The 27,773-nt window shown below is 45.4% G+C and overlaps 1 protein-coding gene and 2 long non-coding RNA genes across 11 annotated transcripts in view; 1 reads left to right on the top strand and 2 right to left on the bottom strand.

The window, feature by feature from the left end:
* The window catches only part of KCNC4 (potassium voltage-gated channel subfamily C member 4), a 66,804-nt gene extending 54,921 nt beyond the window's left edge, over window positions 1–11,883 (bottom strand). For 2 of the 9 annotated variants that reach the window (XM_081866831.1, XM_081866829.1), the window contains exons 1-2: window positions 10,307–11,874; window positions 1,007–1,946 (exon numbers count right to left, since the gene is read on the bottom strand). In XM_081866831.1, coding sequence (XP_081722957.1) covers window positions 1,007–1,946; window positions 10,307–10,948 — 1,582 coding nt within the window. In that variant the 5' untranslated portion in view covers window positions 10,949–11,874. Of the gene's footprint in view, window positions 1–1,006; window positions 1,947–10,306 lie in introns of all 9 variants that reach the window. The other 7 variants (XM_081866826.1, XM_081866832.1, XM_081866825.1 and 4 more) reach the window with 6 other exon arrangements.
* Window positions 1–18,376, top strand: part of LOC309344461 — a 124,311-nt gene extending 105,935 nt beyond the window's left edge. The window contains exon 2 of the long non-coding RNA XR_014157746.1: window positions 15,738–18,376. This is a non-coding gene — a long non-coding RNA (uncharacterized lncRNA). The remainder of the gene's footprint in view (window positions 1–15,737) is intronic.
* Window positions 18,377–25,554: 7,178 nt separating this feature from the next.
* LOC309344200 lies at window positions 25,555–27,689 on the bottom strand. The gene is made up of 2 exons (XR_014157653.1): window positions 27,579–27,689; window positions 25,555–27,207 (listed from the first exon to the last, which is right to left on the bottom strand). It is a non-coding gene; the product is annotated as an uncharacterized lncRNA (long non-coding RNA).
* Window positions 27,690–27,773: the final 84 nt, after the last annotated feature.

Below are 27,773 nucleotides of genomic sequence, written 5' to 3'. Positions count from 1 at the left end.
CCCTTGTGTTTCACATGATACTGAGTGGCTTTGGACACTGAGATATGAGAGTAGTTATGCTGAGGATTCACTCTCTTCAGCAGCTCAGGGGTTTCTGTTTGTGATTTGGCACTTGGAAGATTAGCCCTTCTTTGTGTGTCCTCTCCAGTTGAGAATGGGCCTTTTCTGTGGTGGCTCCCTGTTTGTGGAGTGCTCTCCCAAGGGAGGCTCACCTGGCGACTTTGATGCATATCTTTTCTCAGGCCTTCAGCTAATTAAATAATCTATGGCCTTTTAAACTATGGGGGCAGGGTTATTGTTTTTGTTTGTTACTATGTTACATATTTTTGTTTTTTTATATTGTAAACCACCCCCTGATCCTTAGATGAAGGGCAGTATAGAAATTTAACTAATTAATAAAATAAATTTATTAAATAAATAGTGCAAGCAGGCCATTGGTGAAAATGTATCATAATGTCTTTGATCATTGATCATAATGCATCTCTGTCCCCCACAGCAAACACTTGCTAATTTTGATGCTACATGGAGCCATTAGATATTGAGAACAAAGTCATTCATTGAATAAAGCTACTTCTCATTTACATCAAAGTAGAGAATTTGGCTCAAGATCTAGCTGGTACAATGAATCATAGAATCATAGAATCATAGAGTTGGAAGAGACCACAAGGGCCATCGAGTCCAACCCCCTGCCAAGCAGACCAACTCCCTGCCAATGAGACCATGCTGACATGTTGACCAAGTAAGAAGCTTTGGCTAAACATATCCAGTTACCCTGATCCATAAACACAAAAGGGAACATTTAATAGAGGGATGTGCTGAGAGAATTGTTCAAAGCCAACCTCTCTTTTAACTATGAATTCAGCATCATATGAGTGGCCTAATGGAGGAACATACATGATGGAGAATCTACCTGTTTAGTCTCTGCAAGGTGTTTAGCTGCTTCTAATCTCCTACCACCAATTTTTCTCTCTCTGGCTTTAGTTCAGCCCAAGATCTTGCACCTCACCTGATCTTTTTCTCTCCATCACCCCTGCCGTTGCAGCTGCCGGAGGGCTGTTATAACTCTGAATGCTGTTGCGGGGCGAGTTGCCTTCTGACTTGCAGTACGTTGGTGAGTCAAGCGGCGCTGGGCGAGGTATGTGCTTCTTTTTCTTCTTTGGCAGCTTCTGCTTGGCCATTGCCAATGAATAATACATTCCAAAATTGTTGACAATAACTGGGACAGGCATGGCAATGGTAAGCACCCCTGCCAGTGCACAAAGAGCCCCCACCAGCATGCCCGACCAGGTTTTGGGGTACATGTCGCCATAGCCCAATGTGGTCATGGTCACCACTGCCCACCAGAATCCAATGGGAATATTCTTAAAGTGGGTGTGCTCACTTCCACTCGGATCAGATGGCTTGGCTCCAATCCTTTCAGCGTAGTAAATCATGGTGGCAAAGATCAAAACCCCCAGAGCCAGGAAGATGATAAGGAGGAGGAACTCATTGGTACTGGCCCGAAGTGTATGGCCCAGTACCCGAAGCCCCACAAAATGGCGTGTCAACTTGAAGATCCGCAGGATCCGAACAAAACGTACTACCCTCAGGAAGCCCAGCACATCCCGTGCAGCTTTGGATGATAAGCCGCTGAGTCCCACCTCCAAATAGAAGGGCAAGATGGCTACAAAGTCTATGATGTTAAGAAGGTTCTTGATGAAGACCAATTTATCTGGGCAACAAACAATGCGCACTAGGAACTCCAGAGTGAACCACAGGACGCAGACTCCCTCAACATAGGTGAGGATGGGTTCCGTCTCCAGCTTTCGCATCACAAAGGTCTCGGTTGTGTTGCCCGTCACCAGCGTTTCAGTCACGTTAACATCTATGATGAAGGCTTCGTGCGTCTCTAGGCAAAAGGTTGTTATGGATGCCAGAATGAAAAAAAGCGAGGCAAAAGCAATTATCTGCAGGAGGACAAGAAAATAAGCTCAGTGATTAAAATGAACAGGCCATGGGAGCAGAAAAACAATATATGTAGAAAACAACATCTCTCTCTTTCTCCAGTGCACTTATTAATTGCTACAAAGAAGATACAGAATGAAGATGTATGCTGGATTTGAACCTAGGAAGAGGTATAGCCATGATCAAATGACAAGTCTGGAGTTTTTCTCTACCCACTTGATGTGGCCGTGCTCTCTGAGGAGAGGAGGAGTCTTTTTTGAATGGATCCTTTCCTTCATGAATGAATCTTAGTTTTCAGTTCCAGCCACACCCCCAACTCAGTGAGATTGATCAGTCAAAGAAGTTGGAGGGAGGAGATTGTGGAAACAGTGAGTGTTCATACCTCAAAATTATGAGCTTGCAGGCAGTCTGTCTCCTTTCTTCAACACTATGCTAACCTTAAAGGAATAATACTAATAAGTATGTGCCAAGATTAGGTGAGGACTGAAAATGCCATACTCAACTTCCTCATTGCTTTATGATGTCCTTTTTGGACCAAATTGTTGGGCAGCATGAAATTTCCATGCCTCTGATGGCAATGAAACTCATCAGCAGTTTAGGTTTCTCCTGTATCCCAAAGGCCAGCTAACAATAAACAGGAAGACCTCAATTACCCAGTTGGGACTACTTGTGTTTGTTTGTGTTCCAACCTCATTCTTGTTTGTTTCCCCCCTGCACATTAGTTTGCCAACCAATGCGTGGATTAAAACCCACATGAACATATGAAGGCTATTTCTGTGCTTTGGTTGATGATGACTTGAGCAAAGGTCTGGTAGCTTTGATGAAGAAGTAGTAAGTTTGATCGTTCATATATCATTTTGATGTGATATTAATTAAAGCACTAGTTTGCAATTAAATAAATGATTCATGCTACCTAGGAGTATAATCCAAAACCCTAAACTGTGAGGCTACATGTACTACAGAATATATACAGTACCTACCATTTAGATACAAGGGGATCTGTTGTGAAACTCACAGATTTTAGTTTGGCTTTTCCTGTCCACATGAGAGCAGACTAAGCCAGATGATTTGCTTGAAGGCTAAGGCTAGGATCCTGAGTAAAACTAGTTCAGAGAGCACAGAAGAGTTTTAAGTTTCTTTCCCCCAAACAACACAACTCTCCCTGTCACTTGGCAAACTGCCTTTGAAATTGATAACTTTCCAGAAGCAAGGGCTGGCGGTTATTGGGCAAATCAGTTTTCCTCCATGGTATAGGAATAAATGCCAGATGAGCTGGCCATCTACTCAGTTGGCTTTAAAAGTGGATTAGACAAATCCATGAAAAGGCTATCAATGGCTATTAGTCATGTTGGCTGAGTACTAGCTTCAGTGTCGAGACAATATGCCTCTGAATGCCAGTTGCTGAGAATCCCAAATCAGAAAGTTCTGTTGCGCTCCTGTCCTGCTTATTCAATCTTTAATTCAATGTGTTTCGCAGAAAGTTATCAATAGAATTTTCTGAGATTATTAGTGTAAATATTTAACGTATTTATTTGCATTAAACTCAGATTTCATTTTAAAGCAGGCTAGTGGTGTGTGTGTGTACATTAAGGCTGCAGCCATATGTACCTGAGAGTAATTTCCACTGAAATGTAATAGAGCAGTCCTATGTATATCTGTCCACAAATATTCCTCATCCTCTCAGCTAAGTGTGTATAGAATTACAGAGTTACTTGAGAGGTTTCAGTGGGACTTGCTACTGAATATAAGTGCATAGGTTCCTGCTATTCACAAGGTAACAGAAACTTAGAATAAAAATAAAAGCATATTTAAATTTTAAAGCAATTAAAAAATAACAATAGTTCACCCTGCTTTGACACCCTGCCTCCAAAGCTGATGGCCTTTCCATTCTACATACTAATGAAGAATTCATACTCTTGGCTGAAGCTCCATAGTATGCAAGATGTTTCAGAAAATGAATAACTGGAACAAATGTGAAATAAGCACAAGCACACATGTGCACACACAAGTGTACACCATTTCTCTCAGAATAATTTGATGCTTTATTTAACAAATCAGTGCACCTAACAATTTTACCAACTTGGTGATGAGCCTTGCAGAGCTTTTCATTTATACTGCTTGACCTCAGTTAACATCTAGTCATTGCATTGGATCATTGATTTTAGCTCAAGAGGAGACTCATCAGCCCTGTGATATGAAGGCAAATATTGATTTCATAATACTTCATGGGGTTGTGGAACATTTGCCCCAGTCTCTAAGCACAACCTCATTAAATTAGCCATCTCCACTTAGATACTTGGGGTAAAGTTGATTCCCATCTGTTCTGAATGGTGGATCAACCACTATCCTAAGTGAACTTTATGAAGTAAGCCGAATTAATTCTTTGTATTTGTCTTCACTTATAAGGCACATGCCTGTGCCTAATTTTCACAGCAAGGGAGTCTGAGAAACTGAGGCAAATAGTGATGTCAAGAGATGACGTTCAATGTCTTTTTGACAAAATAAAAGCTGACAAATCACTGCATCCAGGTAGCCATCACTTGAGAGTTCTTAAAGAACTCAAATGTGAAACTGCTGACTTTATAACAAAAACACTAACTTGCCCCTAAGATCAGTCTCCACACCTGCGAACTGGAAAGTGACCAATGTAACATCCATTTTTCATAAGGTATTTAGATTGGTTCGCTCAACATCTGGGGAAACTGGTAGAAAACATTGTTATACAAAATTACCAACCATACAGAAGAAAGACCCTTGCTGAAGCCGAACCAGCATGGCTTCCACAAGAGAAAGTCCTGCCTTAATAACCTATCAGAGTTCTTCAATAATGTCAACAGGCATAGAGACAGACTCTCAGAAAACTTTTGACAAAGTACTTCATCTCACCACAGAATCCTGAGCTTAGCAGTCGTGGAATAAGAGAGGATCAGTAACTGGTTAAGAAACATGAAGCAGAGAGTATGGATAAACAGACCCTTCTCTTAATGGAGGGACGTAGAAAGCAGAGGCTCCCAAGCATCACCACTGGAACCTGTGCTTTTAAACTTGTCCATAAATGACCTAGAGTTCAGGAGCAGTGAGGAAACCTGCTGACAATACCAAATTGTTTAGGGTGGTTAAAACAAAGCAAACAGAGATTGTGAAGAGCTCCGGTAGGATCTCTCCAAAGTGGGTGAATGAGTAGTAAAATTGGAAATACAATTCAATGTAAGCAAGTGTAAAGTGATGCACATTACAGGAGTGGGGAAACACCTTAATTTCACATATGCAGTGTGCTTGTTCCTGTTTTCTAGATCATGCACTTTCTTGATTACACATAGAGTCATTGAAGCCTCTTCCTGTGGCTTGTATATGCATTGCTGGCATGCTTGTTTCCTCTTTTGGTGGTTTTATGCACTCAGGTAGAATCTACACACATATAAAAAAATGCTGTGAAAGTGCTTTTTAAAAAAAATTTTTTTGAAAAATATACTGAATTTGCCATAGCTCACCATTGCAATCTAGTGTCACATTTGTATATTGCACTTTACAAAGCACTTAAAACATTTTATTTACCGCTGTATAGCTGAGTCCTCAGTTTAGTTTCTAGGGCTGCCCCCATCTACTTGAACAGCAACAGTAGCTAACATGATTGCCACTCTTACTAAGCATGTTGTTACCTTTTCTGTTACATTTCTCTGTGCAGAGAAAAGAGGAAGAGGAAGAGGAAGAGGAAGAGGAAGAAAAAACCCCACCACCACATTGTTGCAATTGTCTCCCTTTGGCCTGAGGTATATTCCAGGTGTGGAAAAGTGTCATTTTGGTGGAGGCAGGCCTTTTCGGGTTTTATTCCTCCTCCTCCTGTTTCTATGCAATATGCAATGCAACAAAAGCAGTCTAGCAGCTTAATTTATTATCTCATTCCCACCCTTCTGTTACTTCAAGGAACCTAAGGGACATACACCCACACACCCCAATGTTTCTCCTCACAACAAGTCTGCAATACAGTTTAGGCTGACAGAGCATGACTAGATCGAGACCACCTAGTGAACTTCATGGCTGAGCGGGGAACTGACCCTAGATCTCCCCTTGTCTGTGCCTAGCCTGACACAATTACCACAATATCACACTGGCCAACACTGTCAGATCCTAGTATCTCTGCTACTGCTGAAACATTTGCCTTCTAGCGGCAGGCAAAGTGTGAGCAAAGAACCTCTGCATGAATTCCTGGTGAGCTATGCCCACTACACAGCTCTGCCTTTACTGTTCTTCACAGTCCGCAAGTGAGTCAGGATGCAAAATTATGTCTGGCTGTGAGCAGCAGAAATTAAGGTGGGAGATCTGCTTTCATTTGGGGCTTTTAAACTCTGCTCTCTCCTGCTGAGCAGACTGCTGCAATGTTTCATGTCCATGATTACAGCTGTTTGTGTGAGTCTCTAGCATGCCATGCCTTTGTTCATCGCGGCAGGGGGACAGGGCTCCTTCCCAGCACAAAGCGCCAATTCCTACTGTTACTCCAAAGTCAGCTGCTTCCTGCAGCCAAAGCCGCTTTCTCTGCATTTTGTATGGAGGAATCAATTTCTGTTGTGCTGAGGGACTTCCTAACTAGAGTTAGTGTAATTCCAGAAGAAGTATGAACTCTGTCGTTGCCCTGTGCCTCACTGCCCACTTTGTGTTCTGATAAATATCTTCCATAGGTGTGTGGAAAAAACAGCTCTCAAAACCCAACCTTCAGAAGTCAATGCCACAGCAGGGACTCTTAGCTCCAGCCAAAGCACCAATAAAACTGTCACTTTTGATAATGATGCCACAGGCTCCTCCTCTTCACAGCACAACCTTATAAACCAAGATGTCTTATGATGTTGGTTTGTGGCCGGAGGGAGAGATTGGGGGCAGGCTACGAGTAATGGGGTCCAGCCAGAAATGGGGCCTGTCTGGGCTGATCCCATCTGCTTGAAAAACCCAGACATTCTTGCTTGCCAGGGAAGCATGAATAATATTGATTATAATGAACAACTTGGCCACAAAGGACTGTCCTTTGCTCCCCACGTTTTCACACAACTGCATGCAAAGGGCAACATCTTTTGAGCAGGAACACTGAAGGAGTGAGACTGAGTAACATCACTTTTGTACCTTTCCCCCTATGTTGTCTTAGTCAAGAAAAATACAAAATTATGATTATTAGAAACATTTTCTGGCCTGAGAAAGCAAATCAAAATGTCATGTACCCAATGAAGAACAAGGGTTCATTAGGCCAGTTAAGGCCAGCTAGAATTTATTCCAGTGATGAAAAAGATGGAATCTATGGCAGTCTTTGGGAAGTCAAGCCTTAGTGGACAACAAAGATCAGAGATCTTGTTTCTGTGACAAATAATGCATCAACACTTGTTTCTTTCAGAGCAGGATTCCATTAAGGGGAGGGGGGTTATTTCTACACCACCTAAATGAAGTGCAAGGGCACTTTCTAAGACAAACCATTCTGAAGAAGTGTGCATGCACACGAAAGCTCATACCTAGAACTAACTTAGTTGGTCTTTAAGGTGCTACTGGAAGGAATTTTTTGTTTTGACTATGGCAGACCAACACGGCTACCTATCTGTAACTGAAACCATTCATATTTCATGAACCATTTAAAACACCCTTCTCAACACTAGTATGTAACATTAGCAGTACAGTACTGGATACTTAGCTGGTACAAATTGAGATAATCTTGCTGGAAGTATCGAGAGCTTGAAATGAGTTGAACAGCACCTGTTTATACCATATGAGGATCCTTATCACAGTTGTAAGGAAGTTTGGAGATGGAGGTAAATGAAGTTTCCTGGGTGAACTGCTCTCAGCTTCCCCAGAGTACAGCAGAGTCAGCCAGGTCATGCCAGTGGTGTAGCGTGGGGGGTGCAGGGGGGGCAGCCGCACCGGGCGCAACATCTGGGGGTTAGGGTTAGGGGGCGCAAATCCACGGGTTATGGGGCGCAAATCCATGGGTTAGGGGGCGCAAATTACTTGCCTTGCCCCGGGTGCTGACAACCCACGCTACACCACTGGGTCATGCCATCTAGCTAATGCCCGCCAAATCTTAATACATATCCTCTCCCTTTTAATTTAGATGCTTTTCGAAGCCATTCTTCTATGGCCCTGTGCCTTGGTCCCTGGGAGAGGACAGTTCTCCATCTGCCATTGACAGTGAGAGCCCCTTAAGCTTTGCTTTCTCCAAGAAACTGAAACCTTCGCAAAAACAAAAACAAAACAGGTACTGAGATTTTTTCGTGCAATGACTTGGGCTGATCATATTCTTAAATAGTTGCAGGGAGAAGGTAGGGACAGATGTACTTATCACTACATTGGGGCAGGTTTTTTCATTTCTAGCTCTGATAATCATATCATCGGGCATCACCGAGGTCAACGGCTGGGGAAAGCATTTTCCAGGAGAAGACGAGAGACAGGCGAAGGCAGTGTGGGAAAATCCCTGGAGGCTGTTTTCAGCAAGTCTATTTTGGACCCTCTCATAAATTGAAAGCAGCTTTGGAAATCTAAGACCTTTGAGACTACAGAAGGGACTGATAATGCCATCTTTGGAATGTCTGGTTTCAGGATTTGGCTGTTTGGCTGGAAGAAAAAATGTTGGATGTATGTGCATACACCTATACCATACCTGCAATGGAGGATAATGTTTCATGCAGCTGATGAAGTGGACCCCAGTCCATGAATGTTTATGCCCACCAAAACCTGTTAGTCTTTAAGGTGCCAAAAGAGTATTTGCTGCTTATGATGGTTATAGAGAGTCCAACCCCCCACCAACGCACACATTTTAATGTGAACTCTGCCAGGATCTAGGCTGAGCTCAGAGTGTTCCCTTGCATTTTTTACACCTCTAAATGCCAGCAATGCTTCTGCATGTGAGACAGATAAAGCTAAGAGTATATGTGCCAGCATTTACGTGATAGGTGTGACTAAGGAACCAGAGATATGAACCACTACTTCTTGAGTATAAAAGCAAGAGCGTATGGCTGGATGTGAATAATGCATTTGATTTATGCGTACATTAAAAAGCAAAAGCATGTGGAGATTGCCTCTATTAATTTGTGTGGGTTTGAATGGGAATGAAGTGGGTGTGTCTCCATCAGCAGGCATGAAAAAGTATCTCTCAAAGCGAAAAAGCAGGCAAATAGCAGGTGGCTTCCCATCAGGCTGTATTTCTTGTTCTGGAACAAGAACAGGTAGGAATGGCAGGTATCACTAATCTGCTTGCAAGTTAGAATTCTAAAAGATGAAAATTAAATTTACTGCTATCATGGGTGAAACCAGGGGGTTGCATCACAGCTTCCTTAAACAAAAGGAAGGCTTGTTTTTGAATAGCGGATCAAAGAGGACAATAAATAGAAAGAAAAGTTGGGGGCAATGTACCCTCCTTGGGTCGTCAAGGGCAAACTCCCACCCACAGCTTCTTCTTTCTTTGGCTGCTTAAGACATGAATTTCTGTGCACACGCATGTAAGCAAAGACACAAGAGAGAGGTGTGAAAGGACACATGTAAGCCAGTGGTGAACCTGGAAGAAGCATAGGAGGGAAATATGTAGGTCAATGGTTCCTAATCAGCTAAGTACTACAGACCCCTGATTTTCAAAAGTCATGGACCCACAACTTATGAAAACCTTGATCTCTCTATAGTAGTTTTTGTTGTGTGATCCCCAGTGATAGAGGTCATTATTACTGGGCTTTCCTAAAAATATTTTAGATCTTGAATTCCATGAGTGGAAGAGGGGACAGCATGCGTAATGCTGGGGCAGACTGCTCCAAGGCTGCCTTGGGAATCTGAAGGCCTTGTGTTTGCCTACTGAGAGTTGTTTTGGGATGATCATTGTCTGGGGTGGGGGTAAGCCACATCCATACAAATTCAGGGGGCTGTTTTACTCCTCTATGTGTGTGCATAAAAAGAAAAGAAACTCTCACAGAGAGAAAATAAGAACCGAGACGCTTCCCTCTCATGTTTGTGCCAGCAAGGGAGAGCAAGGAGAGAAGGTCACATGAAGGGAAAGAGGGAGAGAAAATAGCAGCGAATGAACAGGAGGGTCATCACCAAGAAAAAAAAAAAAGAAACTCGACTCAAAAGCCTTCAAGAGTGGATGAAATCCCATACTGCCCATAACAAAAATGTCTCAAACTGAATGTAACTCATGAAAATAATTTAGTAACAACATTTTGAAACAAATTTTAAAAATGAAATGTGAAGCAACTGTTGTCTCTGGAGAGAAACAGAAGCCGTAACAATGGGGTGGCGCAGGAAGGGTAACTGAGTGATTGGGGGCCCATGAGGATCTGGCCAGTGTGTGGGGAGCCCCCCCCCCGCTCCCATAGGTGCCCCCACCAATTGCCCATCAACTCACCCTGGCTGCCCGGGATGAATAGGGATCCTCAAAGAGTGCCCACATCCGGGGCTGCCAGCTGCGGCAACAGCCTCCTGCTCCCGTGGCCCCCGGTGGCCTGTCGTCCACGCCCAGGCGCTGCAGAGACATTTCCGGGGCTCCTTCCTCCTCGTTCTCCTCGCCAGCCCCGCCAGCCCCGGGCTCCGGGCTCTCGAAGATATCCAAGGCTTCCTCGGCATCGCGGTGCTGCCGGTAGGTCATCCAGCAGCAGGGCTCCACGTCGGTCTCGTCGATGCCCCAGTAGGTGAGCTCCTCTTCGAAGAGGGGGCCGCAGATGTCGGCGGGGCAGTGCAGCTTGCCCGTCCGGTAATAGTTCAGCACGTAGGAGAAGATGCCTGGGTGGCGGTCGAAGAAGAACTCCTTGCTCTGCCCGTCGAAGTCGAAGTTGCTCTGGGCGTCCGGGTCGGCCAGCCAGGCCAGGCGGGTGCCTGGCAGGGTGCGCAGGGTGCTCTTGTACGTCTCATGCCGGGTGCCCCCCACGTTGATCGTGATCTTGTCCGACTCTTCGCCTTTGGCCATCTCTTCCTTCAGGCATGTTTTGGACGGTGGCTTGTTCCCGGATTTGCGCCCGCGGTAAGAGGAGACACACACCGAGCTGATCATAGATCAGGTTAGGTGGCCCGCAGGTGCCCTCGGATGACCCTTCCCGTCCGGCAAGGAGCTGCGCTGGGCGGCTGGGCGAGGGCGCGCGCTCTCGCTCTCTCCCAGGCAGGAGCGGTGGGTCTCAGAGGTGGGCCGGGACTGGCATTCAGCTCGGAGCAGGCACAGTCCTTCTCGAGAGGGAGAGCGTCTTTGTGTGCGCGCGTGTCTCTCTGTGTGTGCGTGTGTGGCCGTGGAGGAGGCCAGCGGGAAGTGTTCTGCTCCTCAGCCACCGAGCAGCAACAAGTGCCTCGACGGAGGGGGAGCCGACGACCAGACACGGAAGGAAAGGGGCCTGGCTGGCGAGCCGGAGAGCTACAGGATTCGGCCCCCCCTGCCTTGAGGCAGAACTGGAAGCAGATGGCAACGGAACTGGTGCGCGCGTGTTTATCGAGGGCACAGGAGTCTGGTAAAGAAAAACACCGTGTTAGGAACAAATCAGACGGATATTGCAGCAGCAGGAACAGGAGGAGGAGGAAATCATCTCCTCTCCTCTTTTCTCTCTTCTGGTCCTCAGCAGGTTGCTGAGTCTTCCCAACGTGGAGAGGAGAGAGGGCTTGAATTGACTTTAAACTTTGAAAGAGCTCCAGTGTTGGATTCCCACGCTGGTTCTCTCTCACTCTCTCTCTCTCTCTCTCTTTGACACAGATCCGCCAACAACTCACTCCCGGGGTCTCGCCGTTCCTGCCGTCTTGGATTGCCAAGCTTCGCCTTGGCTCCCAGGCAGGTCAGACGCGCGATCGAGAAACAAACAAGCAAACCATGGACGTCTCCCGCGCTCGAGGAAGGAGCCGCCGCCACCGCTTATTTCCTAGACGTGAGCCTCCGGGCGAGGAAAGCCAAGCGAACCAGGCGCACCATCCGCCGCTGCTTCTGCTTGGCTGAGCTGGTTCCCCTCCAGCAACCCCCCAGGGAAGGAGAGAGGGACGCGCGGCGTCGGCGAGGTCCAAGCAAGGCGGATGAGGAGAAGCCGCTTCAAGCTCCCGGCAAGACGCGCTTTCCGTCGGAGGTGGCCGTCGTCGGGTCCAGGTGGGACTGCGCTTTCCTCACAGCTCCTGCCGGGAGAGACGGCGAAGGGTCTTGCCGGCCTTCAGGTGCGCCTGCGAAAGAACTGGAGGAAGCCGAGCCCGCTCCGAGCTGCCTCATGGTCGGATGGTGGGAGGGCGAGAGGGAGGGAGGGAGGGAGGGAGGAAGCACCGCGCACCGCCTGGGCGACTTGGCCTCTTTCTTGCCACCCCTCCCCTCCGACAGGACTGGGAGGGGCAGCCTGCAGGGAGAGGGGGGGCTGGTCACCAGGGGCAACTGGGGGGCCGCCCAGAAGTTGGGGGCGGGCGGAGAGGGGCCATGGACAGCTGCCGCCCGAGTTGCGCTCCCCGCGCCAGGCGCTGTGTTGCGCGATGTCCCGCGGCGTCGAGGCTCCGCGGAAGAGCCGGAGCGCACAGCCTCCTCCTGGCCTTCGGCTCCAGGCAGCCGACGGAGGCAGGAGCATTTCGCCCCTTTGTCCAGAGGGGGCGCTCTGCGGAGGGCAGCGCCAGCAGGACGGCTCCGGCGGCTCCGCAGCCAGTGGCTTCCTGCCGCCTGTTGCCCGGATACTGGGCGCTTCAATTCCCAGCCCGGCTCGGCTGGGCTCGTCTCCCTCGCCTCCCAGGAGCTGCGCGGGGAGAGATTAACCCCGTCGGTGCCGGCGCGCTTTGGCAGCTCCGGCGCCGGAGGGGGTGTGGACGGGGCGGGGCTGCCTGAGCTCTTCGGCGCGGCTCCCTCCTCCTCCGGAGGGGGCCAACTCGAGACGGGGAACAAGCTGCCCTCGGAAGGGAGGGGCGAGCTGATGCGGAGAGTCCTCTTTGGGGTCCGAGTGCAAAGGAGCTGGCATGAGAGAGGGGGCGAGCGAGGCCATCCCAAAAACCCCACCAGTGTAAATTTTCCGGCTTTCAGATTCAGAGGAGGAAGTTGCGGTCGTGAGAAAGAGGTTGGAGGAGGGTCTCCCCCCCCCCCAAAAAAAAATCATCACCCACAGCTTTCGGCAGCTTTCGGCGTCTCAGAGGAAGCACCTTCAACGTGGCGAACATCCTGCTCTGCCGCCCCCCAGCTGGAGGTTCTGAGAATGGGGCATCCCAGGTTTCCACCCACAGCTCCCAGGATGGCACGTGAAAGCAAAGTCTAAGTAGGTTGCATGCCTAGAGGTCCCAGTTTCAATCCTGGTCCATCTGGCTGGGGAATTGGAAAAGTCTTCAGTCCGAAATCCTAGAGATCCGTTAACCAAGCCGTGTAGACAAGGCTGTACTAGATGGATCAATAGTCTGACTCGGTTATAAGGCTGCTTCCTCTGGGCCCCTCTGGACGAGCTGTTTATTGAACAGTCAGTCATTTGCTTGTACAAAAATCATGGGGACGTTCGATTCTTTCTGGTCTTTCTTGAGAGTTTGTTCTGATTTGTTTGTGGGGCAGTTATAGGCCAATGAGCATCCACCCTGATTTGCTTGCAAGGTGTTCCCACGTCTTCCTGTTAGTCATTCATTCATCCCATGCTTTTCAATGCATTTCCCAAACTGCAAAATAATAGTAATAACGATTCGTTTTTAAAGAAGATTTGTTGCACTATGAAACCCCTTTAATGCACTTCAACTGTGCAAACTTAAAGTAGCAATGTGCACTTGAATCCCTCCCCCACAATAATGACAGTTTGGAGGCAGTATCAATCTTCTGTGCAGAGCGCCTTGGGCCAGTTCACCGGTCTCTGTTGTTTTCAAGCCTGAGAGTTGGATATAGGGAAAGGGTGGGCAGTCTTCAGGCTTGTGAGACCTACTTTGTTCTTCCAATAGAACCCCAAGATCTGACATCTAGAGTCAGGTGCAAAAGGCAGAGAGTTAGCATTAAAAGAACAGGGTGCCTCTGAGCACATTCTGAACCTAGGGATTCTTTTCCAGAACCAGAAAAGAACTGAGCTCTCTGGCTTTCACACAACCCCACTCCCCCCCCCCACCTGATTCAGCAGCTAAATTTAGGTGGAATGAATAGTTTTGTTCTGGCTGTAGTTAAACACTTGAAGGTCAGAACCTCTTGCTAATCTACTGCAAACCACCCAGAAATCTATCAGTAGATCCTGATCTGCCCACCCACGATATAGTCTTTAAGTGGGCATGTATTATCTACATAGCAAAGCAAAATTTGATGCTGAAAAGGCCTTGTGCAGCATAACCCTATTATGCAAAATTACTCAAGGGAAGCCCCATCAGACTCAGCAAAATTTGTTTCTAAGGTGACATGTTTGTTGAGCATTCATTCTGATTTGTTCACAGGAAGGTTAGACAGTGGCTGGCTATTTAACAAGCATTTGTTCTGATTTGTTTTCAGGGAGGTTAAATACACTTTCCAGTATATTTCCCTGTCACTTCATTATTTGCCTATAGTCCAATCTTTGGGGAAGAGAAGTGGGTTTGTTGTGCAAACCAACCCCCAGTTAGCTGTGATCATGCAACCTGAATTTGCCAGTACGTGTTTGAATCCCACTCAAAAATAGCAACAGTCTGGAAGCTCCCTAGGCCAATGTGCCTAGACTCTGATCCAACTGTAGCTGTTATTACCATTGACTGCTCCCCTGCTGGCAAGAATAAGAGTGTGTCTTCTCGTATATTATTTGTGTACCACTGTGTGTGTTGTTAATGTGGACTAGAAAAGCGTTTCCTCTATTTAAATCTAATGGGCACTTGAGCTGATGTAAGATTCATAATTATGTGCAAACTGCAGACATAGAGAAAAGAAAAATCACTTAAACAGAAAAATTCTATACACCAATTATGCTGGGTGGGGAGAGACGCACTGCTGCTACATTGGCAGAACAGCTGCTGGGCTCAGCTGGAGAAAACATGCAAAACACACACACACACACACACACACACACACACACACCATCCAAAAATGGTGTGAAAACAACAGGTGCCCCCATCCCTGCAAATACTGCCCAAACCCACCAATTAGGAACTTTGCTAGTGATGATGGCTGCATACAACCCACACAAAGAGAGGACCAATAAACTCACAATGATGGGGTACATCACAACATGCACAATGATGCCAGAGCACCCCCAATTCACCAGTCCCAGCAGCTCAGGCAGCCAGAGGCTGCGCAAGGCAGGTGTGGCCTGCCCCAGGGGCCATCCCTGGGGGGGGGTTGACATTGCTGTGCTCATGGCGGGCGGTGCACCCCCTGGGAGGCTCGCGGTGGGCAGGCGCACCCCCCAGGATGCTCGCCCCACCCCCCATGACATTTGCCCCACCCCTGGGACGCTTGCCCCACCACCGAGAGCAGCTAGCCCTGCCCTCCGGGTGCATGCCACTGGGTACCAGAGCACCTAGCTCCACCTCTGCAGGCAGCAATGACCCTCAACTGCCAGTCTCCAGGCAGGGATACAGGAATGGGTTCAAATCCCCTTATGCTCCTCCCTGGCATAGGTTTGGAGGGCAGCACACAAACAGGGAAGGAAGGAGAGGCCACATGACACAGTATCCACACAGTTACTTGGGCAGGATGCTGAGCACACACAGCCCTCATAAGAACCTCAGTTCTGCTGGGTCAGGCCAGAGTCCCATCTAGTCTAGCATTCTGTTGTTCCAGTGACCAACCAGATGCCTTTAGGAAACCTGCAAGCAGGGCACAAATGGAACAGCACTCTCCCTACTTACCATCCCCTGCCATTGGTATTCTGATGCATATGCATCTGACAGTGGAGGCAGAACATAACCATCATGGCTAGTAGCCTCTGCTAGTCTTATCCTCCATTAATTTCTCAGATTCTGTGTTAAAGACATCTACGCTGGTGGCCACCACTCCTTCTTGTGGGAGCAAATGCCATTGTTTAACTGTGCGCTGCATGAGTAAGTACTTTCTTTTCTCTATCCTGAATCTTTTCAACGTTCAGCTTCAATAGTATTATGAGAGAGGGAGAAAAACTTCTCTCTGCCTACTTGCTCCTTATGGTGCATAGTGGAAATTCTGCTTCATGTATAAAACTGAGCCTTTCTTCCAGGTAAATATCTCTCCCTCCCACCCAACTCAGACTTCTCTAGGAAGCCTTGCTGGAAATTTGAAGTTTCATCTTTTTGAGATGATGAGTTTCAGAGATGGGGTAAATTATCTAGAGTAAAACACAAGAACATAAGAGGAGCCTGCTGGAGCAGGCCAATGGCTCATCCAGTCCAGCATCATGTTCTCATAATGGCCCACCAGATGCCTGTGTGAAACCCACAAGCAGGATCTGAGCATAAGAGCCATCTCCCCTCTTGCAGTTTTCAGCAACTGGTATTCAGAAGTATACTTCCTCCAGTTGTGGAAGCAGAGCAGAGCAACTGTGGCTAGTAGCTTGCTGTTGGATGTATTCAACATTATATTGCACCCAAAAAACTGTATATTTTGAGAGTATATTTTGTGTGTGTTTCTGAAAATTGTAGTAACTCTAGCAATGTTATCAACTGAGGTCTATCACCTTGTTGATTTAAAGCAAATGGGCTTATTTCTGTGACATCTATGCATTAATTAATGTTCAGTCAGGTATAAAGTTGACCAGGGGTAGAGGACCTGTGGTCCTCCAGATGTTGTGGGACTCCAGCTCCCATCAGCCCCAGCAAGCATGGCCAATGGTCAAAGATGATGGGAGGTGGGGTTTATCATCTATGAGATTATATTTGGATTTCCCAGAGAGCCCTTTTTGCTTCTCCCCGCTGAGTACCTGCCTACCTAAGTGCAATTCCCTAGCCCAGATTGCCTCATACTTTGGGCTTATTTCCATCACCAAAAGAAAGTAGGGTTTTTTTTTCTTTTTTAAAAAGATTGTAATTAAGTCATAAAAAGCAGCTCAGAACTGTATTATGGGGAAAAGGTTCCGCTTAGTTCTGCCTGAGCCAAAGGAGCCTGGTAAATGGAAGGAATTAAATTAGCAGAGCAAGGACTAGCAATCCAGCCAGGCACAGTCTCTGCATTTAGAACTGCAGTTATGTTCACTGTTTGCACATTTGGAATGATGCTCCATCAGCCATTGCTGTCTGCTGTTAAGGGTGCAGAGCTCAGCCCCAAAACTAAAGAAAGTGCCAGCCTGTAACACTGTTATAATTAAGGCAGAAATCTTTGGTATGATGAAAGGATTAGGCATAGATTTTCTACCCCAAATACCATGGTTAACTAATTGGCTAATCTCAAGAAGCAGCAACAAAAACACGAAAAATTAAAAGGGAGCCGGTGTAATTGGGAGGATTCCAAAGTAAGTCTTTATCAAATTATCTCTCATTTCTGACTAATTATTAGTGGTGCTGCTCTGCTTTTTTTGGGCTGCCAAGGCATTGTACTCCGCTATCAACATAAAGCAAGGATAATGCCTTGATAATTACCCTGTACCAAGGCAGCAGGGATTATGGACAAACACGGAAGTGGAGGGTGGGATGAGGGATCCACCCCAACGTCAGGGTGATAGCAAGAACCAATACAGGTCCAGAGTAGGATTGGTTTTGCATGTATATGTGTGGGGTGAGGTTGAGGGGTTCATCCAAATTTGGGGTGTCATTGTGACCAAAACTCTTAAGCTAGACTAAAACGGAGGGAGTTAATGATTATGGAGCTTACAATTGTAGTGGGATGTTCCTCCTGCCTCTTTTGAACTGTTTTCTTCTTTTCTGTAAGATTTTAATAGCTTTGATAGTGTAGCAGCAATGTTCTGACGACCACCCGTGTGCTATGGCAGCAGCTAACACGGAGGCAATTTTAGACAAAGTTAAAAAAAAGCAGGAAGGAACTGGAAAGAAAAGAGCAGGAAGGATAAGAACTGCCCCCACTAAAATTTCAAGCCCCCCCAAGAAAACTATTTGGGAGGTATTTTAGGACCCAAATTGCAACCCCCTTCAAATGAAAAAAAAAAAAAAAAGGCCAACCCTCCCCCCTCCCAATTCATCACCTGCAGATGGAGTGATGAATTGAGAGAGCAATGGTTTAGGGCAGGCATAGGCAAACTCTGGCCCTCCAGATGTTTGGGACTACAATTCCCATCATCCCTAGCTAACAGGACCAGTGGTCAGGGATGATGGAATTGTAGTCTCAAACATCTGGAGGGCCAGAGTTTGCCTATGCCTGGTTTAGGGCTCACCTTTTGCCCAGGAATAGAAGCACAAAGCTTTGCAGGACCATGGACAGATCACTGTGCATGATGGAGTCCTAGCTCTGATTTATGCCTTCTATATCCTTTTAGGTCCAGTTCCATACCCACTCGGCTGGTTGAGAAGTGAAGTCCTTAAAGAGACAGCCTTGGGCCTGGAAGCAAGTACCTTCCCTTTCCCCACTTGGCATGTTCTGTTTGCTGGTAAGGAGACAGTGAATAGTAGTAAACAGTTCTCACCATGACCCACCCTCAAAGATGCTGAATTCTGGAATTGTGAAAGTCAATTGAGCTATGCTGGTTAACAGCTGTTAAGGCAAAGGTTATCTGTTCCTAAAGTAACGGGGTAATATTATCCTGAAATCCTTCAGAAACCACATCAGATTGTCACAGTAAAAAACATTTGGCTCTCTTCTGGTACACAATGTAGGGAGTCTATGCTTTTTGTGCCAAAGTAACAAAAATGCCAACGTATTGGAAAGGGAGGAAATCAACAAGATTCGAGGAGCTTTGGCCAGTTCCCATGGAGCAGGGAGACATCTTGTGCTTATACCAACACCACAGTGGCGTCATTTCTTTCACCAATCCCAGGGACGAGGCTGCTGTTAGTGCAGAACTCTTCCGACAATTTCTGTAGAATCAATCAGAAATTAAATAAATCCCTGTTCTCGGCATTTTAAACCTAATAACATGACCACAATATGTTCCACATTAGAAACAACTTGGCAGGAAAATATTTCCCTGTGGCTTGACACTGTAAGAGATGGACGTGCATGCAGAAATCAGCCTGCGCACCTGGAGCCTAGGCATGTTTCCCTGGAGCAGTGGGGCAGTTAGGAAATTTTACATTCTGGAATCAGTGGCAACCCTACTTCCCAACATTGGGTATTGAACAGTGGCTTTTTATCAATTAGCATTTGACACCACTGTTGTCTTTGCCAGAACAAGAGGGTGCCCTTTACCTGTAGGAACATCTGGGATAGGCAGAAATGGGCTCTTACCTGGATATGCTGCTGGGACAGAAGAACTGTCAGTGCTATGCTGCTGTGTGTTGCAATGTAGGCTGTGTGCTGGGCACGTGCCCCCATTGTCATGAGTTCACTGGCTCCCTCTAAGTTTGGGGAGCATGTGAGTCCAGCGGCTCCTTTCCAGTTGGTGTGTACAGGTCCTTCTTGTTGGTGGTGACCCATTTGTGGAACGCCCACCCTGGATAGGTCTTTCTGTCTCCCTCATTATTGACTTGCAGGAGAAATCTAAAAACATACCTGTTTACCCAGGATGGGTAATAGATACTGGCCATGGCAACTATAACATTAATAACCGAGTGTATTGGTTTTAAATGTTTTTAGAAGTTCTAAATGTTTTTAAAGTGCTTTTTGTTTTTTAAAGTTGTTTTTAAAGTTCTTTCTGTTTATAAAAAAACATTTTAAAGTGTTTTAAATGTGTTTTATTTTAAATTGTACTGTTTTTAACTCTTGATGCTTGCCACCCTGGGCTCCTGTGGGGCGAAGGCAGGGATACAAAATTAATAATACAAATTTGAGTGTATTACACTAATACTGGTCCGACTACACTGGTTACCAATTACGTAGTTTCCGGGCCCAATTCAAAGTGCTGGTTTTGACCTACAAAGCCTTAAATGGCTCAGGACTGCAGTACCTCAAGGACCGCCTCTTTCCATATGAACCTACCTGGACCTTGAGATCATCCTCTGAGGCCCTCCTTCATGTGCCTCGTCCTCGGCAACACGAAAACGGGCCTTCTCTGCAGTGGCTCCCCATCTGTGGAATGCCCTCTCCAGGGAATTTCGTCTGCAGTCTTCATTAAACACCTTGAGGCACCAGGCAAAAACATTCCTTTTTAACCAGGCATTTGGTTGATCTGATTTACATCTTATGCCCTTTTAAAATGTGTTGGGGGGGGAGGCTATTGGGCTGTTGTTTTTATTTTTATTATGTATTTTGTGGTTTTATATCTTGATTTTATTCTGTGAACCACCCTGAGACCCCTGGGTATAGGATGGCATATAAATTCAATAAATAAATAAAATAAACAAACAAAAATTACAAGCATAATCCACAATTTCTGGACACTGATGGAGCTTCCAGGGACACCGTGGTGTGCATGTGTGTTGAATGCCTGCCACTTCGATGCCTTTTTTTTTTTTACATTTCTGGTTGAGTGTCACCCCACCCCTACCCCCTTGGTCTAGTATGCACTGGATACTACATCTGTTCTGTTGATGTAGCAGCACCATCTCTCCAGTCCTGGTGTGATCGGAATAAAGGATTTCTTTGTGAGTTAAGAGTTGTGCACCGAGCCATACCCTTCTTTCCTCAAGAGCTTAACGACAAGTGTTCCCCAATGACCTGGCATTATGTACAAGCAAAAAAGGAGACCCAGGAGACATTGCATGGTAATAAAGAAGAAACTCTTTTAATTGCAGGCTGCTGTGGAGTTGTTACAGTATTTCTCCCATACAACAGAATTCTCCCGCTGACACAGGGTGCATATGGTGCTTACACTGGCTACACTGTATATGAGACAAATCACTACAATCTGTGCTGCTGTTTTTATTTCTACAGCAAACTTTCATCAGAGACATGTACTTCCCACGTTTTTCATTGCATGAAAGTTTAGAAAACTCGCCAGCGCCACCACACCTGCTCCAAGTTCTGCTTTCCTCACTGCAGTTAGAGGCATCCCAGTTAGGGATTTAGGGCCCAGCTATTGAGACCAGCCTGTCAGGCACTGGATGCTAGGCTCAAGTGCACTCTCTCGTTGCCTCTTTCCCCCAGGACACCTGAGTTGTCTTCAGGCTAACAATACTACTTGCATCTACCTCTTGGGGCTTGCTATGAAGTCAATGGATATTTGTACAGTGGTGCGAAGCGGCTAAGAAAACGAAAAACTCCTTCGTCTAGCGAGTTTTTCGTCTTCCAAGGCGTTCGTCTTGCGGGGCACCACTGTATTCCACTGCTGAATCGGGCCTTTGGTTGCCAAACAACCTCAACAGTGGATTCTGGGAAACCTCCGCCATTCTGCCATGGTATCGATAGCACAGTGTTTTCCCAGAACAAGACAACATCTCATTGGGGGGGGGGGGTCTTCTTTTGGAACAGATCTCCGAGTGGTTCTGCATAGACCTGCTATGTCAAGTACACCAATGTGATGCCACTGCGCTGCGGGGAAGGGGATGCTCCACAGCTGGAGGTAAGAATCCGTTCACAGCAGAGTGAAGGATTCAGAGTTCCTGTCTTGTGCTGACATCCCTCATGGCTACCTGTTGGACCCACTGCTACTTTAAAAATCTAAAAGACATGGCTCTAGCAAGAAGATCGAGTACTATTTGATCATTTAGAAAAAGCTTGCCCCTGTAAGAGAGCAGGGGAAGGGGGAACAATTGGTTAAGAGTGCAGGGTTAGGAACCTAATTCCCTGTTGCATTAGCAGCTACCTTATTTTATTTTAGCTAAATATTTGATTAAAACTGCAGCTCATTATGTTACAGGCAGTTTGATCTAAAGGTGATGGAGGATGGGGTTGCCAAGGTTTATTAAGCAGTTTTGAGGCAACGTGAAAACTATCAGCTGGTAAGAGTAAAGTTAATCCAGAGCGGCCTTATTGGGTAAATGATTAGCATTTTCCTCAACTCCTGGAATGCCAGGTATTGGTAATTTAAGGTAGAAAACACTGGCGAGCTCAGCCAAGCTCCAATGGATGATACCTAAGGACTAAGAACGTTGGGCTCTTTTCTGATGTAGCCAAGTCTACTCAATTTGTCATTGCTACAGGATGAACCCACCATGTTGTCAATGTGCAGGCTGAACCTATGCAAAACGAAGCACATTTAACTCTGCATAGGACTGGACTGTTTACTCCATCTTCAGTCAATTCATTGTTTTACTTCCCCACATGATAAACCAGCCATATCTATGGATTTATGCTTTCAGATTTCATTGGCAACTACATTCCCTGTACTCTTAAAAAGCTCACCTGTTCCACTCTTTAGCTAAAGCAACAGAGGCGCCGTGGTTAAAATCGGAAGGCTTTGGCTTCAAGCCCTTCTCATGACAAGATAAAAAGGTGTATATTGTCAAGCAACGAGGGTGTCTGAAGTCCATCCAGCTCTGATCTGACTGATTTGCATTGCAGGTGGGGATGCACACCTGGATCTGTATCAAACCAAAAGCAACACAGCACAAACTGATGGCACTCACATTTAGATGCAGCCAGTTTATGCCCACAGATCTTGATCCAAAGAATTAAACCTGCATGTGGAACTTGGTACTACATAGAGACTTCATTTTCTGGATTGGAATGTAAATTTCCTCTGTTGCCTGTGCTATTGTCTGGAGGCTGCTAGCCAAGTTAAACATATAAAACTAGTGTGCTGGGTATGACTGGCATTCCTCCATAGGGTAAACATTTCAGCAACTTCAGTATTTATGTGGCTACCCCAAAAGGCAGAAACCTGGTATGACCTGATTGTGCCTGAAGGATCAGGATACATAGAATGAATGTGTAAAAGAAAAGGACCCCTACCAAGTGGATTCACTCAATAGCTCCTGAGTACTTAGAGTGAAAATACTAGAACTATGGGATACATTCCAGATAGGGGCATTGAATGGAAGAGCCACTGGAATATTGCTTTTTCCCATCTGGGCTTTTGTGCTTTCTGGAAGTTGTAGTGTGTGCTATAAGAAACTAGATATCCTAAGTGGTCGGATCAGGTATCAACTAAAGGGGCCAGCTCAATGACAGATCAGGATTATTATTTTTTTCTGAGAATATTCTCAACTGATCTGTCATCATATGATGGCTACTATTTAGCAAAGTTGGGTCATGCAAACAACAGGTGTGTATATCTATATAAAGGCCACTTGGCCCTCCCCACACTGAAGAGGAAGGTCAAATTTGACTTCAGAAGCGCCCCATCTAACACCACCCATTTCTGTACTTCAGTTCAACAGTGATCATAATTTCTGGCTCATTCTTGTAATTATGAAATATAGCCTGGACATGGTCACAAAAGCATGTAGTGTGCCTGTTTTATCCCTGACAGGAATGAGCCATAAATTTTGGACACCCTCAAGGCATGGTCATCTACTGAGAACATCCATCATAACGTAAAGCTATGGAATGGCTTTGAAAGTGACTGCGTTATAGATAGAGCTAACCCTAATAAAACACACACACACACACAACAGCAGTTACAAGCCCTAACACAAGGAGACTCAATGGAGCAACTGCTCAAGGCATCTAACATTTAATCCCACCACTTCCCAATTCTAACGCCTAGCAAAATGCCACAATGTAATACTGTTATATTTCCACAGAAATAATGAAGGCAGTGCCCTTCTGTGCTCTCCCCACCCACCCCACCCCCAAGTGGGCAGCTCAGCAGGGTGTGGTCACCAGTCGTACACTAAAAAATTATAAATATATCAAATATACAGTAAAATAGATCTGTACAGCACTGAGAATGAAAATAGTTCACGGATCACTTTGGAATATGCTTTGTCATTTAACAGAATTTACACCAACATTTACAGAATAAATATACAATAGAAATAGAAACTATAGGTTATTCTATATATATACACACATATACTATAGTGTTTCTTTTTCTTCCCATTGCTGCTGGCATTATGCCACAGGATAAGAGAAGGAAATGCAGTGGACCCACCTCAGAACCAGAGGCATGGCCCACTCAAATGGTGGCCAAGATCCATAGCAACATGGCACAGATCTGCTTCACCTGAGCATCCGAACTACTCACTCCAGTGGAGGTGCACTGGTTTACATTGGTTCTAGTCTGTCCTATGGAACTTGGAAAATAATGTGCCAATGTGCATAAGCTGAGAATGCACAGCAACAGAAATACATATAGATGAAGAGGTTTGCAAGTCCCTAGCAACCTCCATTCTAAAGGAGATAACATTGGAAGAAGAGGAAGAAAGAGTATAGGCTGGGAAAGAGAACAATGGAACTAGTAATGGACTTCCTATGGGGGCTAATTATGTAACAACTCATCAGCAGACCTTCTAAAGCTGATTTCCATAGTTCCCCACTAGGCTACAGTAGCCACCTCCTGAGCTCAATTAACCATATTTGTAAGGTAGGAAACAAGGAAACGCCATGGTGCATCTGCAACAGCGAAATTGGATGCCCTCATCTGCCCCAGCTGCAATAAAACAAGTCTCTCTCATATCTGTTCAGGCACAGCAGGTGCTGTAACCTTCCAACGGTTTGGCTTTACCCACAATGGTGCACTCTTTCATTGCCTCTCAAGACAGATGGATGCCAACGAGGGGCCAGAGAAAGACACACAAAAGGAAGAAACACAAAAGAAGGAAACTTCTAGATTGCAATTCTTTCAGCTACACCCCTCCTTTGTCACAACTCCAAAGTTGCCGCCACCACACAGTAAGTGGAAGGCCAAAGCCTCCTCTTCAACCAAAAACATAAGGCCTCAAAATCCCATCACAAGATAGGCATTGTGTTGGGGACAATGTTCCATTTCATTGCTCAGATTCAAAGCTCATTTATTCTCTGTTTCTGACTGACGAAGATGGTGTCGGGGCAAGTCTCTGCCGAGCCTTGATCAAATCAATTATATTGATTTGATCAGTTTTAGTCAAACCACACATGCACACCCCCTACCTTCTATAAACAGCAACCATCACAAAAGGTAATGGGCTGGGTTTCCTCTGAACCCCTTGCAATTTGTGTAATCCAAGTCCTGCAATAGGCATTCGCTACACCTTTACAACCAGCATTCTGATGGTGGAAAGAAGTATCATTGGAATTGATGGGGCTTATTTCCTTAGCAATGTGTTTAGGATTAAGGAAAAAGCAACACAGAGCTGGCAGTCTGTCATGATCTCCAAAAGAGTGTGTCCGGCTGTCATTAGGTAAAAAAAAGCACACTGTGCCTTACAGGTTACCACCATTCTTTCTTCCCTGCAATTTAAATGCTTTTGGGTCATGTCACATATTCAAGGTCTCCATGTGTTTTCTTTACAGGATCACACCACTGTGTGGGGAAATATTAGTGTAAACCAGCAGTACATGAAGAGGCTTTGAACAATTCCCATAATTGCAGGGTGGGGCCTGGGGAAGTGCTGCACTTATCCTGCAAACTTATCCTGCAAACGTGCACTTTTGCAGGATAAGTGCTGCACTTATCCTGCAAACTTATCCTGCAAACGTGCTACTGCGTACTGCTTAATTCACATCCTTTGGCCGTGTACCTGCATGCAAAACTACAGAGAAAACAAGGGAGCCTCAAATGTGTGGAGCAACCTTGAGGTTGGACGTAGCAAAACACTGCCACCCACTGGCACTAGGGATGGATTGATCAGCTTTGCATGTGTTCATTCATAAGTCTGTTCCTTTATGTTTTTGCAGCAATCAGTGGTTATTTTAAAACAAAACAAAACAGAAAAATCAACATTATTTTTAAATGTATTTTTTCACAGTGCACAAATTTCATACACATTCTAATCTAAAATATGCATTTTACGTATTTGTACATTTTGAGTGTAAAAATCACAAAATCCAGAGAAGTGCAAAAGGATGGCTGCACCCTAATCTATGTATTCATCTAGGAAGTGCAAATCAGGATATTCCTGCTTTAAAAAGCAGACCAAACTAAAACAAACCAGAGTGAAGCCAAATCAGAACAGAGAACAGAAAGAGGGCCATTGTCTTGCCAAAGTGTAAAAAGCGATGAACTACTGGCATGCATATGCAATGGCACAGGCAAACCAAATAATCAGTAAACCCCAAAAAGCAGCTCTTTGTTTCAGGAACCAGAGAGAATGTGGATTTTAGACAGTCTGGTGTTCTGCTCCCTTTTCGCATGCCTGGCACTTTCCTGACAACACAACCTGCTGTTCCATAATGAATAAGCCTTGACATTTTTCATTCCCATACAAAATAGACACTAACATTTATTGGTGTGCCTCAATGTAGGGTTTTCTTTTTTAAAAAAAGAGGATACCCATACCCTTTTCAGCTATATTAAGCTAAAGGGATAAAGGCAAAGAGAGGAAAAGGTTGTGTTGGGAAGCCAGGCTTCATCGCTTGCTTCTGTTGCTGACTCACACTGAAACAGACTTGACAATCTCTCCATTTCCTCACTTTCAAAGGGCCGTGTAGAGTTCAGCTAATTTTTGCTTAGGGGGTTCAGAGATGCATCTATTAAAAAATATTGTCAGGCAAAGGGATTGGTTTCCAAAGCACCTAAGCTCCCCAGAGGCCCAGAGTCTGCATGAAGCAACTCAAGAGAAATTCTACAGGGACTAAACAAATAATACACAGTGGAATTTATTCAAGGAGGCTGCAAGAGGCTTCCGGTGAATTGAATCAGAAGAACGATAGCAGGCATAGCCATCTGGAGGCATGCCCTTAAGGTGTTGCTGGACTACAACTCCCATTTTCCTGGACCATTGGCCATGCCATGCTGAGTGGAGCTGGAGGGGGTTGGAGTGCAGCTACACCTGGACAACAGCACATTGGTTACTCCTGCCTTAAGAGGGTAAAGCAGAGAGTGGGGAAAGAGTAGCAGGGAGATTTTGCATGCCGAAGAAGAGGCAAAATCAAACAAGGACACAAGGAGCTTTCCATCTGATATGACAAATTCCCTTCGGTTCCAACAGGACCTAGGATGGATTGCCACCTCACTAAATGTCTTCCTAATTTTTTTTGTACTCTAGGTTCTGGGAGTCTAAGAAGTGCTGAAAAGTTTCCGCAAGCCGAGACTCTGCGGAGAGTAGCTACTGCTAATGGCATAAGACAGCAGGTGCTCTGGTCAGGTAACACAGAACTGTTTGCCATGGCAACTGCCCCAGTGCAGCAAGGCCCACAACACAGAACAGCCAGGTCTGGGGGGTTTCCTGAGCTACAACAAGCCTGTTTGATTGGAGGGGCCGAGGAGAGCTACAGTGATGTGGGGAGAAATTCCCACTACAAGTGCAAGCCTGTACATTTTTTTCTCAGAATTCCCACTACGTTCAGTGGTGCTTACACCAAGGTAGGGATGGAGAAGAATTTGGTTTAGTGTGCATTTTAAGTGAACTGATCTCATTCACACCTCCCTGACTAATACATGGATTGAAATGTAATTATGCTTTGGATTTCGCACTTCTCCAAATTTTACAATTCACTACTTGGCCTAAAAATGTACCAAAATGTGGTTGCTGTTGTTGTTTTAAAAAAAAGACTATGGCACTCATAATTCACAATTGTTTTTTTCTGCAGCAGAACTTGACTTAGTGTTAGTCCTCCCTTCCTTCCTTCCTTCCTTCCTTTCTGTTTAACATGCCTTTTGCATCTGGATGGGGATCTTACTGGATCTGAGTGCCTGTTTTGGGAAGGGGTCTTGCAACTAGAGAAAGGGAAAGGAGTAACATAATACCCAATAAATTTAGTATTTACACTAGCTGTAAATTACAGTACTGTACTGTAAATTACAGTAGCTGGGCTGTAGCATGTAGCCATTATTTTTATTTTCATACTGAATATGTTTTGAAACACTTGAAATATATTTATGTGTATATATATATATATATATATATATATATATATATATATATTCCAAATAAATATATAACATTCATATGTTATGATGAACTATGCAAATAATAAT

The sequence above is a fragment of the Podarcis erhardii genome, assembly GCF_964252035.2.
Source record: "Podarcis erhardii genome assembly, chromosome: 6".
Taxonomy (NCBI): domain Eukaryota; kingdom Metazoa; phylum Chordata; class Lepidosauria; order Squamata; family Lacertidae; genus Podarcis; species Podarcis erhardii.
Note: the sequence above shows the minus strand (reverse complement) of the source record. Positions and strands in the feature narration are given on the sequence as shown.